Source organism: Macaca mulatta, chromosome 8 (assembly GCF_049350105.2).
Source record: "Macaca mulatta isolate MMU2019108-1 chromosome 8, T2T-MMU8v2.0, whole genome shotgun sequence".
Classification (NCBI taxonomy): Eukaryota; Metazoa; Chordata; class Mammalia; order Primates; family Cercopithecidae; genus Macaca; species Macaca mulatta.
Window position 1 is genome coordinate 104,567,193 of NC_133413.1, and position 19,890 is coordinate 104,587,082.

The window sequence follows — 19,890 nt, forward strand, 5'->3', positions numbered from 1 at the left end:
ATCCAGATACCGTTTGATCCCAAATACGGTCCCTACATGACTCCCAAGGTACAGTCAACCTCTATGCTGTAGAAGGCATGGATTATTGACTCCCAGTAAGGTCCCCTGCTCACATTTTACCCAGCAGAGGAGAGAAACGCAGGGAAGTTAAACAGCATTAGGCAGCTCTCATTTCTTACCCAGTCGTTCATTCTCCTGGACCTCAAATACAGTTACTGGTGATGGACATGTAGGTGGATTATCATTAATGTCTTGAACTTTTACATGAATTTCCAGTGGATATGAAAGTGGTTTTCCATACTCATCCTTTGCAACTGCATAAAAAACATACTACAACAGGAAAGTCAGAGTTAAGACAAGACTCACCCACCACCCTCTGCCAAAGGCAGAGAAAATCGCTGTTTCATTTCTATGTCATTTACTCCCTTATTTTTAATTCACTTAGAACTGGGAGATAAAAGAAATGAGATGGGTCAGAATTATGTGAAAATTATCATGTCTTTGAAAACCAATAATATGCTGGAGTCTGAAATGTGTGTGTGTGTGTGTTTTGTTTTTTTTTTTTTAAGTAAAATCCATTTTGCTCTCAACTGTAGATGGGCATAGGACTTTGTCTTGTCGCCTGTGAAATTATTCTCTTTTACTCACTGCATCCTTTTCTTCTCGGTCCAAGGGCTGAGTCACATAAATATCTCCTTCCTGGTCAATTGAAAATGGGAATCTTGGCAGCTTCTCTTTGTCAACTAAGGAATATTGTGCACCGGGATCATTCCACCGCACCTACAGGACCCAAAGTCAGTTGTGAGGAAAGCTACATTTGGACTGAGAGAGCTGGAAAGGAAATAATTTTCTGGTTCTCAATTTGAAATCTCTGACAACCTTGTATGTCTGTGGTTTCTTATAACAACTGAATTATATTTTTCACTTTTAATCTAAAATAAGCCTGTTTCTCCCCACCAAGTTATATTGCTCGAAAAAAGCACACCAGGAGATGTTTCTTCTCTAAAGCAATTCCTCACAAACCCTCTACAGGGTTTCTTTTGGAAGTCTAACTGTGAAAACTTTCTATCCATGAACCATCAAGTTAAGAAACAAAATGTACTTTGTAGTTGGCAGTGTCTGAGGACCAAGCCGTGATGTATGGTGAGCATCTAACACTCAACAATGAAGATGAACAGGGGCAATAGAGGCCACTCTGAAATCTTCTCCATGCCATTAAGTAAGACAAATGATACAAAAATAAGGACATTCCTTTCCTAAATTTTTAGCCTCAGAGACTTCAGGGATGAGAATAACTGCCAATTCCTAGGGTTGTTTGTAAACAACCTGGCAAAAATAAAAAATAACACAAGTAAGACCAATCTACTTGCTATATAGACAGAGCCTGGTCTGATATATCAATAATGTTTACTGAGTTTGCCACATGCCAGACACAATTCTAAACATATTTATGTGTTATCTCATTTAATCTCCAAACAGTCCTCTGAAGTACAGACTACTGTTATCTCCATTTTACAATGAAGAAACTAGGACACAAAAAATTTAAGTGATTTGCCCAAGGTCCTACTGCTAGTTGAAATTTTCACAATAAACTATTCTCAGAGCAGCCTGGGAAGGTATCACAGAAGCAACTTTGTCCCTTGCTAATTATTTAAGCATCATGCATTGTCCACGCAAAGACTACCTGTTTGGTTATAAAGTGGGCTCCTCTTGTGTTCTAAAAATTCAGCCTGAGTTCCTCTCCCCTACCCCCCTTCCCCCCTCCTCCCTCTCCTCCCCCGTTCCTTCCACCCACCCTCCCTCCTTCCCTCCCTCCCTCCCTCCCTCCTCCCCCCCTCCTCCCTCCTCCCTCCTCCCTCTCCTCCCCCCTTCCTTCCACCCACCCTCCCTCCCTCCCTCCTTCTCTCCCTCTCTCCTTTTGGGTTTCAGAACACCCAGAGCATTTTTTCCAGGCCTGAAAATTGGGTAGACACTCTAGAATGTTTTCTTGGCAGCCTCAAGTCAACTAAGCATGAGTTCTTTGCAGCATTTACAAATCCCTATGGGAGTAACTTGAATAACAGCTACGAAGACTTTAGTCTAAGCCACCAATCTGAAATTCTCATGGTAATGAGTGTTGACATGCTTTCTTTCTAACTGGGAAATCAGAATTCTTTCTGCTGTTCTTCCTTTTCTTTCCCTCCTGAAGTTGAAGTTCATTAATTCAACATTCAATAAATAAATGTCCCTGGGCCCATCTCAATAAATATGATGGAATAGGCCATTCCAGTAGCATTAAATAGTAGCATTTAATGTACTCAACAATAGTAGCATTAAAAAAATTTAGGGGAACTACAGACTAGTACTTCTTATCTTTTAATATCTAATAATTTTATCTACTTTTACAGATACTATCGCAGTTAATCTTCACAAAACACTGAATCATTATCCCTATTTTATTGATGAGACACTGGGGCTCAGAATAGTTAAATGACTTGTTTATGATCAGTCATTTAAGTAATGGAACAGGAATATGATTTTGTTAATCTGCTTCCAAATCCAGGGATGTCCCACTAACCCACAGCTTTCATGTGGAGAAATTTCCTGGGCTTCCAGAAAATATCAAATCTGGGTGGAGTCCAGAGTGAATTTCCAGGAGCTAAGGTAGGAAGGGGCCCAGGGTGAGAGCACATGCCACAGAGGTGGGGAAGTAGGAGCATCTGAACAGAGGGGAGAGGCACACACAGGAGACAGAATGCCAGGTGTGGGGAGTTTCCAAGGGGAAAGGTTCCCTACTATGATCCTTTTACCCCTAGCCAGTCCTATCTCTGTCCCTCAGCCTATGATGGGACAAGTCTATTGGGTCAAGATTTTTCCCACAATAAGAATGAGCAGACTTTCAAAACTATTTGCAACCCCCAAATCAAACTATGTTCATACATACAATGTGTGCACCATATATGACCCACTGCAGGGCAGCCATATCCCACACTGCTAACAGGGAACAACAAACGTCACTGCTGTCTACTTTTAAGGTGAGGGTGAGTGAAGTTCTCTCTGAAAGCAAAAGTATATATCTGATGTAGTTTGGATGTTTTCCCCTCCAAATCTCATGTTGAAATGTAATCCCCAGTATTGGAGGTGAGGCCCAGTGGGAGGTGATTGGATCATGGGGGCGGATCCCCCGTGAATGGCTTAGAACCATGCCCTAGGTGATAAAGTGAGTTCTCACTCTGAGTTCACATGAGACCTGGTGCTTAAATGTGTGTGGCACCTCCCGCCTAACTCTCTCGCTCCCACTGTCATCATGTGATGCTCCTGCTCCCCCTTTGCTTTCTGCTGTGATTGTAATTTTCCCAAGGCCCTCAACAGAAGCCAATGACAGAGCCATGCTTGAACAACCTGCAAAACCATGAGCCAATTAAACTTTTCTTTATGAATTACCTACCTCAGGTATTTCTTTATAGCAATGCAAAAATGGCCTAACACAGTATCTGCATCCAAGTTTCCTGCCCATGAGGCATGGTCAAGTCCAGTGACTCAGGGTCAGAGGCTATATAATTTGCTTTATAATCATGCTATGCAAAAATGTATCTAATAAGTGTATCAGTGAAGACCTTTATGGTGGGTCTCTACAAAGTGAAGCCATTTCTCTAGTTGGCTGTCAGTGTTACTTGGGCTTGGGTACTACCTGAGTGATTTTGATGGGGTGAGGATCAGTCGAGTTTTCCACCATCTCCACAGGTTCTGGTGCTTTCCAAATATTCTCTGTCACTATGATATCCACAGATGTGGTATCACTGAAGGAATTCTCACTCTGGCCTCCCATGTCCTTCACTGAGATCACCAGATTATAGGAAGGATTCTTAGCAGGGTTCAATTCCTGAGATCCTATGAGAAGTAGGGGAGAAGGGAATAGGAAGCATCTCTGGAAGGGACAGACCCAACTCCCTTTTTCTGACTGAGACAGTCCTACCAGGGCACCCCTGAACATACCTTCTCGGGTAAGAGAGATGCCTCCCGTTTTGTTATTGATCTGGAAATACATGACATTGTTGATCATAGGAAGCTGGATGACAATCTGGTAAGAAAGCTGGCCATTGGGAGTGGCCGGATCATCCAGGTCTGTGGCATTGACGTACAAGAAGGGCTTTCCTGTTTAACAAAACATAACCAGAAAAAGAAAACAAGATATTAGTTGAAACCCAAACCAACCATAGCTACTTTTTCCATGTAAAAAGTGGATATATAATAGGGAAAGGTAGGACAATTCACACCAGTGTGGAAATAAATATTTATCCCACTCCCCTTCCCTAAAATAAGGTTTCTCAAGGTCTGGTCCAAGAACCTCTAAGGGTCCCTGAAACTGTTCAAGCGGTCTGTAAAGCTAAAGGTCATGTATGTGTAAAAGATCCATTTAAAGTACAAGATAATTTAATGACTTTTAGTGTAAAAGAATGGAAAATATGGCATTGATATTGATTTCACTTTGCAACTAATCTTTAGGAAACCACAATTTATTAAGTTTGGGTATAGTACTAAAGAATGTCCAGTTATCTGAAAATACTATTAAAATATTCCTTTCTTGTCCAACTGCATATCTGTGTGAGGCTAATTTTCCTTCGTATACTTCAACTAAACTAGCACATGGCAAGAGAATGAATGTAGAAACAAGACATGAGAATCCAAGTGTTTTCTATTAATCCAGACATTAAAGAGATTTGCAAAGATTAAAGCAATGCCATTTTTCTCACTATTTTTGTCTTTAAAATCAATTATTTTTCATTAAAACATGTTTAGTGTTATTTTAAATGAATTAATAATTTTTTAAAATTTCTAATACAGTAAATGTTGATAGATATAACCAGTGATGTAGTAGAGACGCCTCATGAGACTCAGTTGTTGAATTTTCAGAAATGTTGTACGTCAATTATTAATACCAATGGTCACTTGAAATAGGCCATGGTACTTGAAATAGGCCATGGTAGGAGTATTTGTAACATGGAAATTGGAAAATTCTACAAATCAGAGCTTTGTCCCCCCAGAAAAATAGCTGTTAAGCCTTTACCAGGACACCACTGGATATAACCCACGTATCTAAAAGTTCTTTGGAGTCCTCAGTAAATTTTAAGAGAATATACAAGTCCTGAAACCAAAAAGTTTGAGAGCCACTGCTCTAGCAGATTCTATTAGTGAAGATAGAAAAGGTATGGCCTGGAGGCTTCACATTTAGCAGAGTTTGTGTGAGTCTTTGGTATGCAGCCTCAGGGACAGGGACATCACTCCACATAGTAAAGTGAAGTGAATTTTTTCCCAGAATTCTCAGAGGCAGGCATTGAAGAAAGAGAAGGAAAAGATTAAGTAACTTGAAGCGAAGCTTGATGGTGGGATTATGCAAATGGCCCCAAGTCTTGATTAGTATTATTTTAAATGAATATCTTTAAAATTTCTAATACAGTAAATGTTGATAGGTATAACCATATTTCTGAGAACTCTGAAGTCTAATATTCATTTATGTTTTGTGCAACTCTTAGGAGGTGATGCTTCTTTCTAGGTGCCTGCTGGACACACTCACTCCTTAATGGAGAGCTCTTGTGGAAGTGAAAGGTAGAAGGTCAATGTAGCATAGAAAAGGGCTGAGCCATAGATGGGATGTAAGAGAAAAAAAGAGCTGGAAACCACCAGTGACAATATCAATGGAGGTTCCTGAGAAGATACAGGGGAGTAAGCTCAGCTTTCTAGAGTGTTCTAGAGCTCTGAAGTATCTTTAAGATCACCCTAGAAAAGTGTTTTTCAACTGGGGGTAATTTTTGAGACAGAATCTCACTCTGTTGCACAGACCAAGTGCAATAGTGTGATCATGACTTACTACAGCCTCAATCTCCTGGGCTCAAGTGATTGTGCCACCTCAGCCTCCCAAGTAGCTGGGACTACAGGCATGCACCACCACACCTAGCAAACTTTCTTATTTTTTGTAGAGACAGGATCTCACTTTGTTGCCCAAGCTGGTCTCAAACTCCTGGCTTAAGTGATCGTCCCGCCTTGGCCTCCCAAAGTGCTGGGATTTTGTGCCCTCCACCCACCAGAGGACATTTGGCAATGCCTGGAGACATTTTTATTGTCACAACTTGGCAGGGGGCACATAGTGGATAGAGGTCAGGGGGATGCTGCCAATCATCCTACAAGGCACAGAATGGCCTCTGACCAAAAATAGAATGATCAGACCCAAGATGTCATTACGTAGTGCTGTGTTGAGACGTTGAGAGACCATGCTCTGGAGCAATAGAGATAGTCAAACAACTCCCAGATCAGTATGAAATGTGGGTAAGATAGTGCTTATTGAGTGACAGCTGCAGCCGTTAGCCACACAAGTCTGCCCCTTCCACCTGACACCCTTCCATCTTTCCATAAATATCTCTGGCCCCTGCCTGTTACCTGGGCGAGAGTTCTGCCTTACTGAGCCTTCGTACTTTGACTGGAGAAATGTGGGTCGATTGTCATTGACGTCCTTCACTTCTATGGTGATGGGGACTGGACCCTCCACTATAGCTCCATTAGCATCCAGGGCTGCAACCTGATGTTGAGGAAAAGGAAACCATGTTGGTGAGACTGAACTTCATGTCACATGCCCGAAAATCATTTGAAGGAAATTAGAACTCAAAGAACCAATGGCCTGGTGACTGTAGGACAGAAAGAACTCACAAAAGCCCAAATTGGGAGCTGCTAAAATAGGGGTTGTATCAGTCAAGCCTGGCTAATAATGACGGTGACTTTCTATTAGCAGGGTGTTCTGGACACTGAACATGCGTCTATTCTGGATGGCTGGAGTCCATGAAACAAGAGCACTGTGACCCCGAGAATATGAAAGTGTCGGGTTCTCTTCCAGAGCCATTATGGTGGTCAGCCTGCAAGGCCTGCAGCAGAAGTACCAGACAGAAAGCTTTTTTCCATAGTTAGCTCTCTGCCTTTCGTAGGTATTCAGATACCAACAGTGAAAACTAAAGGAGAAAGAGAGGGAGAAGGATCTTTTTAGTCAGCTTCTGGCTACTGGTTCCTTCTGCTTCTTCCAATGCCCAAAGTAGCTCCATCCTAGCGCCGATGCAGCCTTCTTCATGGGTCCCAAGCCAATGCAAGAGCCGTCGGCAGAGACCAGTGAAGTATCACAGATGTGCTGACTTTTGATCCAAGTACCTAAGCATGGTCTTACTTGGATAAGTAATGCCATCAGAGGGTCCTGGCAATGTAAGTGGGGTTACTCTGGTTAAAAAGCCTAAGGAAAAGGATATGTTTGCTACACCTCTCTGTAGTTGGTAAGAAATGGACATATAAGGATTGCAAAGTGTGCCATTAATGTAAGGAAAGTTGTAACTGGATTCTATGCAAGGGAGGAAGATGCCAGCGATACTTCCAGAACAAAGGGTGCTCGCAGAGGTTGGAGTTAGATCCCTTCACCTGGTCTCAATTTACCTGGAGATTATGTGTGGATCTTGTTTCCCTGTCCAAGGCTTTGGTGTAATACAGAAGTCCCTCCCGTTCTATCTTGAATATGTTGTCTGTCTCCCCAGTTAATTCAAAAGTCACAGCAGGAGGATTGGCCTTAAACTGGGGAAAAAAGCAACAGATTAGGTTGTAAGGGAAAAAACAAAGTTGTGGAATTTGTAGCAAGTCACCAATTTCAGATAAAATTTTCACTGGTTCAATTACCAAATAAGAAATCCTCAAAACTTTTAAAGTGGTACCTTCTAAAAGTTTGTTTGCACAATAACTGTGTAACATTCAACATACATTTTCCTCAAGAAACCGTATACTATTATTCAATACATTGACAAAAGTCACTGATGCTTTAAATTGTAGCTGAGGTTAAAAGGGACTTTTTGGTAATATCTGAAATCTATGACATTACTAGCTTCTAAGAAGCATTAAAAGGGTAGATTTCTTGCTAGGATAAAATATGTCATTTAGCACTTCTAAAAATCGTGACAAAGATTAATAGACATGTTAATGTTAAGGAAAACAATTTATAAGTGGCTTCAACTTAATGCAAATGCTATATGATAATCTATTTTTCAGAAGTGAAGAAAATACTGACCACCATATTTATAGATATGGCTGTATCACTTTTAAGACCACAACAACAGAAAATTCACATAAAACTAAGAAAACATAAAAGTTGTTCAACCTTAAGTTTTAATATACTTTTATATATTTTATTAAATTAAAAACAATATCAATGTTAGTATCAATATAAAGAAATATTGTTGATGGAAATATAAATTCCTATATTCCTTTTAGAAATAACTTGAGGCATAAAATGTTTATAGCCTTTGATAGCAAACATTACTATACAGAATTTACCCTAAGGGAATATTTTTTCAAACGAGTACATGCTTGTAGTGTAAGTAACTTTATTTATAACACCAGTAAGGTTGAAAACTCCTAAAGGGTCATAAAAAGGACAGTGAAATTATTATGGCACATGACCCTGACAGAATATTAATCATTAAAATGTTCATTCTACAAATTATGAAGAAACATAAGAAACAGTGATGTAAAGTAACAGAAGTAAATTTGAGAGTAAATCTAGACTGTAACAGTACCAAAAGAATTCATGTCGGTAGGTAAGAAATGGAATTTAAAATACAAGAACAGTTGATGTGTTAAACGGGTAAGATTATAAGTTAAAAAGTTTTTGTGCATGTTTGTTTGTTGATATTATATTGTTTATATAATAAATGAACATGTTGCTATTTTGTGCTTTAAGAAAAAGACCTGGACATCGGTGAGAAAGGTGGAGTAAGGGCCTGCAGAAAACTGCTCCTCCATAAAAGCAACGAGAACACTGGCAAAAATTGTAAATATCATTTTTTCAGAATATGTGAAATGAACCAGATGCTTGCAAAATCCAAGGAATGTTTATTTAAAAAAAAACAAAAACAAACAACAACAACAAAAAAAACCTACTAAATATCAGTGAGAACCAAGCTTTGTGGTGTTTTAATGCACCCTAATCCCATGGTCCTTTCCTAAGACCTGAAGTAGCCTTGAAAGCAACAGCCTCACACCACAGTACCATGGAGAGGGTGAGAAGCATTTGTAGCCTCCCAAAAGCTCCATCACCAGAGAACTATCATTAGCTATCCTGTTGGCATTTCCCTGGAAACACCTACTTATAAGGCTTATCTTCATTTGACCTGACTCAGAATTCACACACTACACACAATTTTTCCCCTGGGGCATTTGTTGAAAACAACCATCAGCAGTTGTTCAACACTGCAGTGGCCTGAGGCTGTGATAACAGTTGAAGCAAAGCAGCAGCTGACCAAAACACTTAAAAGGGAAAGCTGGGAAATGAGATGTCCATATGGGGCTTTGAAAATCTCTAATATATTCCTGGCAATCTACAAGGTCACTATCATGAGCAGGGCTGCATGCATGCCTGGGAAAGGCCTGAGAAGGACCTATCCCTCACCTCTGGCTGACTTGGAGGCTCTGCATAAGCAGAAAGTAAAGGCGAAGGCAGAGTTGTAAACTGCCTGTCACATAGTTGAAGGTTGTGTCCCAACATGCACACAGTGCCCCTTGGTAAATGCCAGGAGACATACTGGCTTAAGACATTTAAGGAAATCTCTATCTAGTCATTAGCTGAACACTAAGCTAACTGAGCAGAGACTTCAGTGGCCAGACATGACAAAGAATACAGACTTTACAGAATTCATTAAGGAAAGTCACTAAGCAAACAAACAGCATCAACAACCAACTCCAGGAAAAGAAAGATATATGATTTCTAGAGTTGCCACATCACATTATTTAAAATGTTCAGTTTTCAAATTATGAAATGTACAAAAATATTAAAAAGTTAAGTCAACAGAAACTGTCCCTGAGGAAGCCCAGATGTTGGATTTACTAAATATTTTTAAAAATCTATTTTAGATAGATTCAAAAACTAAAGGAAATCATCTCTAAAGAATTAAAGCTCAAAAACAATGTCTCATCAGATAAAGAATATTAAAAATAGAAATTTTTAAAATAGAAATTCTACAGTTGACAAGGATGATAACTGAAAGGAAAAATTCATAAGAGGGTGTTCAAAAGCAGATTTGAGCTAGCAGAAGGAAGAATTTGTAAACTTGAAAATAGATTAATAGAGATTACAGAAAGAAAAAAAATGAATAAAAATGAATAGATTCCCATTTTTATTCATGTGGGAACACCATCAAGCAGACAAACACATACATAATAAAAGTTCCAGAAGGAAAGGAAAAAGGGGGAAGAAAGATTATTTGAAGACAGAATGACCCAAAACTTCACGAATTTAAGAAAAACATGAATCTATATATCCAACAATCACAATGAACGCCAAACAGAATAAATTCAAAGAAATCCAAACCTAGTCACATCATATACATTTGAAAGACAGAGAATCTTAAAAGTGCATAGACTCATCACATGCAAAGTGATAAAATTAACAGCTGATTTTCCATGGAGATCAAAAGGCAGTGGAATGACACATTCAAAGTGCTGAAAGAAAAAGAGTAACCAAGAAAGAATTGTAAATCCAACAAAACTATCCTTCAAGATGAGAATAGAATTAACCTATACTACTATCAGACAAAACATACTTTAAGACAAAATTTTCAGAGACAAAAAAGGATATTCTATAATGATATAAGGGTCAATCTATCAAGAAACCATAGCAATTATAAACATATATGATGCACCTATCAATGAACCTCAAAACACATGAAAGAAAAGCTGACAGAATGGAAAGGAAATTAAATAACTCAACAGTAATAATTGAAGATTTCAAGACTTCACTTTAAATAATAGAAAATCAATAAGGAAACAGAAGACTTGAACAATACTGTAAACCAATTAGAAGCTAACAGACACCCAACACTCCACCAAACAAAAGCCAATCACACGGAACATTCTCCAGGATAGGTTATATGTTAGACCATAAGCAAGTCTCAATAAATTTAAAGGGATTGAAGTTATACAAAGTATTTGACACTTGAATAAAATTAAAAATAATATAAGGAAATTTGGGAAAATCACAAATATGTGGAAATAACAATATACTCTAAAAACCAAAGGTCAAAGAAGAAATCAAAAGGGAAATTAGAAAATACTTTGATATAAATGAAAACAAAAAGAAACACAGCATGCCAAATCTTATGGGATGCGGATAAAGCAGTACTTGGAGGAAATCTATTGCTGTAAATGTTTAGACTTAAAAAAGATGAAATCCCAAAATAACCTAATCTTCTACTTTAAAAAAACAAGAAAAAGAAGAATAGCAAAGCAAGCAGAAGAAAATAATAAAGATCAGAGTGGATATTAATGAAATGGAGAATATAAGAGCACAGGAGAAAAGTCAACAAAACCAGAGTTGATTATTTGAAAAGATCCACAAAAGTGAAAAATTTTTGGCTGGACTGACCAAGAAACATGAGGTAAGGTGAAAATAACTAGAATCAGGAATATAACAGGACACACCACTACTAACCTTATAGAAATAGAAAGTATTAAAGAGAATATTGTGAGCAATTATTTTCCCACAAATTAGACAACCTAGATGAAATGGACAAATTTCTAGACAAAAACTACTAAAACTGATTCAAGAACACATAGAAAATCTGAATAGAACTATAACAAGAGACTGCATTAGTAATCAAAAACCTTCCACACACAAAAATGCCCAGAACCAGATGGCTTCCCTAGTGAATATGTACCTAATATGTAAAAAATATGTACCTAATATGTAAAGAAGAAGTAACACCAAACCTTCAGAAATTCTTCCAAAACTAGAAGAGTAAGGAACACTTATTCAATTCATTCTATGAGGCCAATATCCTGATACCCAAACCAGAAAAAAGTCGATGCAAGAAAACTTCAGACCAGTATCTCTTTTGAATATAGACACAAAATTTTTCAATGAAATACTAGCAAACTGAATCCAGCAACATATGAAAAGTGTTATATATCATTACCAAGTGGAAATTATCCCAGAATACAAAGCTGGTTCAATATATGAGGGTCAATTAATGTAATACCCCATATTGATAGAATCAAGGAGAAAAACCACATATTTCAATAGAGGCAGAAAATCATTTGACAAAATCCATCATACTTTCATGATAAAAACACTCAACACACCAGGAATAGAAGGTGACTTCTCAGTCTAATAAAAGGACACCTAAGTAAGCCCCACAGCTAACACTGCACTTAATGGTGAAAGACTGAAAGCTTTCCCCATAAGATCAGAAACAAGACAAGGATACTCAATCTTGCCACTTCTATTTAACATTATACTAGAGATTGTAGCAAGGGAAATTAGGCAAGAACAAGAAATAAAAGGCATAAATATTGGACATAAAAAAGTAAAACTATCACTGTTCACAGATGCCATGATTTTATATAGAGAAAATTCTAAGGAACCTAAAAACACTGTTACAGCTAATAAACAAGTATTATAAGGTTTCACGATAAAAGGTCAATAAACAAAAATCAATCTTTCTATCCATTAGCAAAGAGCAACCCAAAAATGATTTTTTTTTTTTTTTTTTTGAGACGGAGTTTCACTGTCGCCCAGGCTGGAGTGCAGTGGCGCTATCTCGGCTCATTGCAAGCTCCGCCTCCCGGGTTCACTCCATTCTCCTGCCTCAGCCTCCCGAGTACCTGGGACTACAGGTGCCCGCCACCATGCCCAGCTGATTTTTTGTATTTTTAGTAGAGTTGGGATTTCACCGTATTAGCCAGGATGGTCTTGATCTCCTAACCTCGTGATCCGCCCGCCTAGGCCTCCCAAAGTGCTGGGATTAGAGGTGAGAGCCAGGGCGCCCAGTCCAAAAATGATATTTTAAAAATTCCATTTACAATCACAACAAAAAGAATAACATATCTCAGAATAAACTTAAGCAAAGAAATAGGAGGCTTATAAAATGGAAACTACAAAACACTGTTGAAAGAAATTAAACAAGTTCTAAATAAATGGAAAGACACGTCATATTTACAGATTTAAAAATCTAATGCTGTTAAGATGGCAATACTTCCCAAGTTTATCTACTGATTCAATACAATCCCTATCAAAATTACAGCTGCCTTGTTTGTAGAATTTACAGGCTGATCCTAAAATTCATATGGAAATACAGGGGACTCAGAACAGCCAACAACAAAGTAGGAAGACTTAACATTCTCTAATTTCAAAATTAACTACAAAGGTATAGTTCCAGATAATGCAGTACTGGCATAAACATATATAGATCAATGGAATCAAAGTGGGAGTCCAGAAACAATTCAATTGATTTCTGACGAGGATGCTAAAATAATTCAGTGGGGGCAAGAATCATGTTTTCAATAAATGGTGCTAGAACAACTGGATATCCACATGCAAAAGAATGAAGTTGGACCCTTACCCCATACCATACACAAAACTAACTCAAAATGGATCAAAGACCTAAATAGAAAAACTAAAACTATAAAACTCTGAGAAGAAAGCATAGACATAAATCTTTACGACCCTGAATGAGGCAATGGTTTCTTACATATAACGTCAAAAGTACAAATAACAACAACAAAATAAATTGAACATCGAAATTCAAAGCATTTGTGCTTCAAAGGACACTACCAAGAAAGTGAAAAGATAACTTATAGAATGTAAGAAAATACTTGCAGCAAATCATATCTGATAAGGGAGAACTTGTATATGGAATATGTAAAGATTCTTACAACAATAAAAAGACGACCTGATTAAAAATAGGCAAAGGATTTGAATAGATATTTCTCCAAAGAAGATATATGAATAGTCAATTACCACATGAAAAGATACTCAACATCAGTCATTAGGGAAATATAAAAAAACCACAGAGAAATACCACTTCACAACCACTAGGATAGCTATAAAAAAAAAAAAAAAAAGATAATAACAAGTGCTAAGGATATGGAGAAATAGGAACTCATACATTGCCGGTGAAAATGTAAAATGGTTCAGCTGCTTTGAAGAAGAGTTTGTGGTTTCTCAAAAGTTTAAACAGAATTAACTTTGACCCACCAGTCCCACTACTGAGTGTGTGTGCGTCCAAGAGAATCGAAAACATGTACTCATAAAAAGTTGTACATGAACGAATAGCCATAGCAGCATTATTCATTATAGCCATAAATGGAAAAAAAAAAAATGTCCATCAAGTGACACATGGATATCCAAAATGTGATATATCCATATGATGGAATATCACTCAGTCATAAAAAAGAATGGAGTTCTGGTACATGTTACCAACATGGATGAATGTTTAAAACACTACGGTACATAAAAGAAGTCACACATAAAAGGCCACATGTTGTAGGATTCCATTTACATGAAATGTCTAGAACAGGCAAATCTACAGAGACCAAGAGTAGATTAGTGGTTGCCCGGGGCTGAGGGGAGTGGAGGCTGAAGAGTGACTGTTAATAGGCATAGGATTTCTTTGGAGGCTGATGGAAATGTTCTGGAATTAGATAGCAGTGATATTTGCACATCTTTTGAGATACTAAAAACTACTGAATTTTAGAGGCATGAATTTTTAGGGCTACATCTCATTAAAAATGAGAAAAAAAGACCTCTCTCAGATTTATATCCCACTGTCTGATGATCTGGAAGCCCCTGGTGAGTACAGAGCTGGCACTAGTTGAAAAATCCTCAGTGAAATAAGTCTATGGTGGTTCAGTTCATTTTATTTTTGAGGATATATTAATAACCCAAGAACCAACCTCATGGGGCAATGAGTGTTCCTCATGCCTCCGTAGGTCCAGGTGCTGGATGAGAGGATCTGTACACCTACCTCCTCCCCACCACTGAAACAAAGAGCTCCGAGCACATCTTACCAAGGCTGGGTTTACTGCATTCTTTCCACATACAAAGACGGAGAGAGCAGAATGTGCTTGACTAGAAGTCAGGAGACCTGTGTTCTATTGTTGGCTCTGCCATTAACTAACTTAAGCCTCAGTTTCCCCATTTTTAAAACAAGCGGTTGGTACCAAAAGTCTCCAGTGTCTTTTCTAGCGTGAAGCTTCTGTGATTCTAAAAAGAAAATCCCCTTCATCTTCTACTCACTACTCCGTCATCCCAACCCCACGCCCTAACCCAACATACACACACACACCCCTATAAAGAAGAAACATTCAAGCATGATAACCAGGCTATCATTTCCTGCCAAGAAGGGATAACTTTGCAGCATGGCTAACAGAAAAACAAAAAAAACGTGGAGCAGCCCAAGGAATGATTTTTGCTGGCTAGTATCCTCAGAGACTCTGGAATGATCCTACTGAACAGTTTCTAGGTCTGGATGTTTGTCAGTTGTAAAGCTTGTAAGTTGAAGGTTGCATCTATGTACAATCCTGATTCCCTTCAATGGAGTGTGGACCCGTGCTCACAGAACACCTACTCTATTTTGACCTTGAGTCTTTTCATACAGAAATCTCAGAAGTAGCCACAAACTTTGTTTCACAAATATGTTTTATTTAGCTTGTAATTTAAAAAAAAAAAAAAAAAAACTATGCCAGTTTTTTTATATCAGTGAATTTTATATAAATATAAAATTTTATGGCTTTTCTAGAAAAATTATAAAATCTAGTACAGTAGTACCCAAATTCTAATTTGTGAAAATTGTCTGGAGCTAAATTGAGCCTATCCCCTTTTGACTTACTCTTAGTTTGCTACAGTCCCCAATCCTTCCTCTTGTCCCAAATACTAAAGACAAGTATCAGAAAACTTTTGATTTCATATTTGTGCAGTTGGATTTTTTTTTCAATCATATCTGTTTGTTGTTATTGTTGTTGTTTGGCTGCTGTTTTTCTTTTCTCCAGATGGCTTCATTTATCACTCAGCTAGCCCCTAAGGGCAGTTGAGATAACTCACCACAGACAGGCGTCTATGCCACACCCAAGCACTCAATTGGCACCTGCATGAGGAAGGCTCCCCAATCTGTATCTCCAGACCCATATTAACACTGTCTCTTAGACCTCTCCACCTGGCTGCCCCACAGATAACCTTAAAATCAACAAGCCTAAGGCCGGGCACAGTGGCTCAAGCCTGTAATCCCAGCACTTTAGGAGGCCGAGACGGGCGGATCACGAGGTCAGGAGATCGAGACCATCCTGGCTAACACGGTGAAACCCCGTCTCTACTAAAAAATACAAAAAACTAGCCGGGCGAGGTGGCGGGCGCCTGTAGTCCCAGCTACTCGGGAGGCTGAGGCAGGAGAATGGCGTAAACCCGGGAGGCGGAGCTTGCAGTGAGCTGAGATCCGGCCACTGCCCCCCAGCCTGGGCGACAGAGCAATACTCCATCTCAAAAAAAAAAAAAAAAAAAAAAAATCAACAAGCCTAAAACTCATTCACTTTTCTCTAAATCTCTAAACTCTCTGTTTCTCACTCAGTGACACCACTAACTACCCAGTCGAGCAAGCCAGAGACCTAAGAGTTATCCTTCTTTCTGTTCCTTCACCTCCTGTGCTCATTCAGTAACATATAAACAACAGAAGTTTATCGCTCATAGTTCTGAAGGCTGAGAAATCCAAGATCAAGGCACTAGCAGATTCAATGTCTGGTGAGGGCCCACTCCTCACAGATTGCACCTTCCATGTGTCCTTACATGGCAGAAGAGGCAAACAGGCTCCCCCAAGCCTCTTTTATAAGGGCACTAATCCTATTCATAGAGGCAGAGCCCTCATGATCTAATCACCTGCTAAAGACCGTAACTCTTCAGATTATTACATTGGAGATTAGGCTTCGACTTATGAACTTCGTGGGGACACCAACATTCAGACCTCTATAGTTACTCAAACCAGGCCTCCATCACTTCCCGTTGAACTATTGAAAATAGTTTTCTAAGATCCTTTTAACCTCAAGGCTCACCGCCTTTCAGCTTACACTCAGAGTGATCACACAGTAAGTTTCTACAGCACAAATCTAGTTATGCTTTTCCTTATTGAAGCACTCCAGCAGCACCCTGCAGCCTGCTATAGGACGAAGGGCCAGTCCAGCCCATGCTGACCTCAGCAGGCATGCAGACCTTTGACTGCATCCTGTCTCCCACCCTAGACTCTGGCCCACAGGCCAGCTGTCATTGTCTTGACAAGTGCACACCCCCAGGCTTTTTCCCATCCTGTACTCAGTACCTGCTTCCTGACTGTGAGCGCCTGCTCATCTTTGAATACTCTGTTTAGGGGTCAATGAAACCTCTTCTGTTCACTCACTACCATCTTCACTTGAAACTGATCATTCTTAGATTTTAAGTGTTCTCACCACAAAAAAAGAGATAAGTGAGATAATGCATATGTTAATTAGCTTGATTTAGTCATTTCTCTATATACTTCAAAACACGTGTACACAATATATGCAATTTTGTCAATTAAAAAATAAACATAAATAAAAATCAGTCACTCTTTCTTCACTTACCCTCTGCCCCTTCCACATCCCACCAACCTCCCATGAGAACCTTCAGTGCATGTGTCTGTTTCCTTGTTAGTTTTCTCTTACTAGCTGGTAAGCTCACTGGGGCAGGGATGGAGTCGGGGTCATCCCATATCCCCAGTACCCAGCAGAGCACCTGGTATATACAGTAGTCACTCCGTACATGATTAATAAAAGAAAGTCTGTGAGAGAAAGTAAGTAACTCAACTGTGTGTGAGCCCCTGCCAGAGTCTCCTAGCCAGTTCCCTGAATCTTCTCTTTCCTCCTCTAGTTTGTAGCCAGAGTGACATTTTCTCAATGGAGTCTTGATTCAGATCCATTGCTTTTGAGAAAAACTCAAGATCCTTAGGAGTCAGCGTCCTCCCTGTCTCTGTGGCCTCCTCTCCCACCTGCTCCTCCTGGCTCCATCCTCCCTAGCTGCATGGCCTTCTGCCAGTCCTTGGTATGTCCCCTGCCCTCTCCTGGCAGAGGGCAGCCATCCGTGCTGGGCCTTTTCTAAGCTCTCTTCCCTCCGTTCCTCACCAAGTTAATTCCTCTCAACACATTCACTGCTTCCTCAGGCCCTGACTTCCCTGACTGGAGAGGCGGAGGCCCCTTATAACATCCTACCTCACCGGGCTGCATAGACATGCAAGCGTGTCCCTGCCAGCTCTTACTCAGGGGCCCTTTGCCCTAAGCTGGTACCAGTGAAAGAAAGGGGAGGAGAGACAGCTTTCAGCCTCTCCTCTGTGGAGGGGAAATGTCCAGCTCAATACAGTTGTCCCTTGGCATCGGTGGGAGATCATTCCTGGACCCATGCAGGTACCAAAATCCACAGATGCTGAAGACCCTTATTTAAAGTGGTGTATTATGGTCATGGAACCTACGTGCATTCTCCCACGTACATTAACCATCTCTAGATTATTTATAATACCCAATACAATGTAAATGCTATATAGATGATTGTTATACTGTATTTTTACATTTGTATTATTTTTATTGTTTTTCCCAAGTATTTTGGATTCTCTGTTGGTTGAATTTGCTGATGCATGAACCCACAGATACAGAGGGCCGTCTGTAAATTTTTGGCAGTTAATGGAGGGCACTTGCCTTAGAAGGTAGCTCAGCAACCTCTGCCACTTCCCTGGTTCATGGGATGGGGAGGGGTCACTGGCACCCCCCAAGAGATTCATCAGCATCCTCCAATCACTTCAGGGCCAAGTGACTTTCTTGGGGGACGTGTGGTAAATACAGTAGTGTTTTCCCCTTCTCCACTACATTTCCAGGATTATTTCTGTGTCTTTAATAGCACTTCAGATGGGACTTAGGTCCCTTCCCTTACTCCCACCTGCAGACTGCCACTCCATCTGATACTGTTCATGGTTATCTAACTAAACAAAACATCCACCTCCCAGCACACCTTGGCAATGGCCCAGGTGGGGGCTCAGAGAACGTGGTGAGGAGAAGGCAGGCCTCTGGCCAGAAAGCTCATTCTAGCACTGAGTCCAGAGAAGCCGTATCTTCCAGTACTTGAAGCAGCAAGCTCACTGATCAGACAGCCTCGAGAGTGAATGGTCATTCCCCTCTCCAGAGACAGGCTTCCTTACTACTCTAGGGGAGAGGCAGAGTCTGCAGGCACCAAACTCCCTGTGGAGGGCTGGGAGCACTCGTCCCAGAGATGATTGAGGAAGTCCAAATAGAATGTCGGTACAATTCTTATGATACTGAGGCCACTCATCTCTCTGTTTAACTTAGCTTCTGAAACCATTCTTGATAATGAGAATGCCATGCCTTTATTTTATTTCCTGCTGTACAATAGATAAGGGAGTAAAAGTCCACCAAGAGAGCATACAAAATCAAGAGGACAGTGATCAAGAGTAGCTTTTACCTGGAATATAATTTGACTCGGTTCTTGGCCTTCATAAATAGAAAATGTCATGGGTTTCAGAGGTCCACTAAACTTCCCCTCTTGGCCATATCCAGTTGCCTGTTAAAAAAGAGAAAATTAGCATCTTGTATGAATATGTCTGTGTCACTTGTGATTTTATTAGGGTTTCCAGCACCAATATATGAAACATAGGATTCTATCATGGCCGAAATCTGATCAAAACAGAAAAGAGTATAATAGCTGTTGAAGCTCTACCACGTCAAAGTAGCTTGTTACAAACCTTTGCGTTGCTTTTCTTAAACATCTGAGAAGAATGTGACATGACAAGAATCACTCTATGAGAAGAATGTTAACATCCCCATATTACAAATGAAGCTTAAAAAGGTTAACACAGCACACATGCTCAGGCCTAACTGAACTAGAGCCCATGGCCTTCCACAATCCCACACTGTCTTCTAAATTCTGTATGTTTTTACTCCAGCTTCATAAAACACCTCCCTCCACTCTTTTTATTTTATAAGGACATTTATAGCAGATGGCCAGCACTCTAGAGTTTTGAATTTATAAGGGGGAGGAAGAAAATATAGATGTAT

The 19,890-nt window shown here is 39.6% G+C and overlaps 1 protein-coding gene across 2 annotated transcripts in view; it reads right to left on the reverse strand.

The window, feature by feature from the left end:
- Window positions 1-19,890, reverse strand: part of CDH17 (cadherin 17) — a 78,767-nt gene that overhangs the window by 39,799 nt on the left and 19,078 nt on the right. For both annotated transcript variants that reach the window (XM_028852777.2, XM_077943862.1), the window contains exons 3-9: window positions 19,298-19,396; window positions 7,447-7,581; window positions 6,415-6,553; window positions 3,976-4,134; window positions 3,671-3,870; window positions 649-780; window positions 180-330 (exon numbers count right to left, since the gene is read on the reverse strand). In XM_028852777.2, the coding sequence (XP_028708610.2) occupies window positions 180-330; window positions 649-780; window positions 3,671-3,870; window positions 3,976-4,134; window positions 6,415-6,553; window positions 7,447-7,581; window positions 19,298-19,396 (1,015 nt within the window). The remainder of the gene's footprint in view (window positions 1-179; window positions 331-648; window positions 781-3,670; window positions 3,871-3,975; window positions 4,135-6,414; window positions 6,554-7,446; window positions 7,582-19,297; window positions 19,397-19,890) is intronic.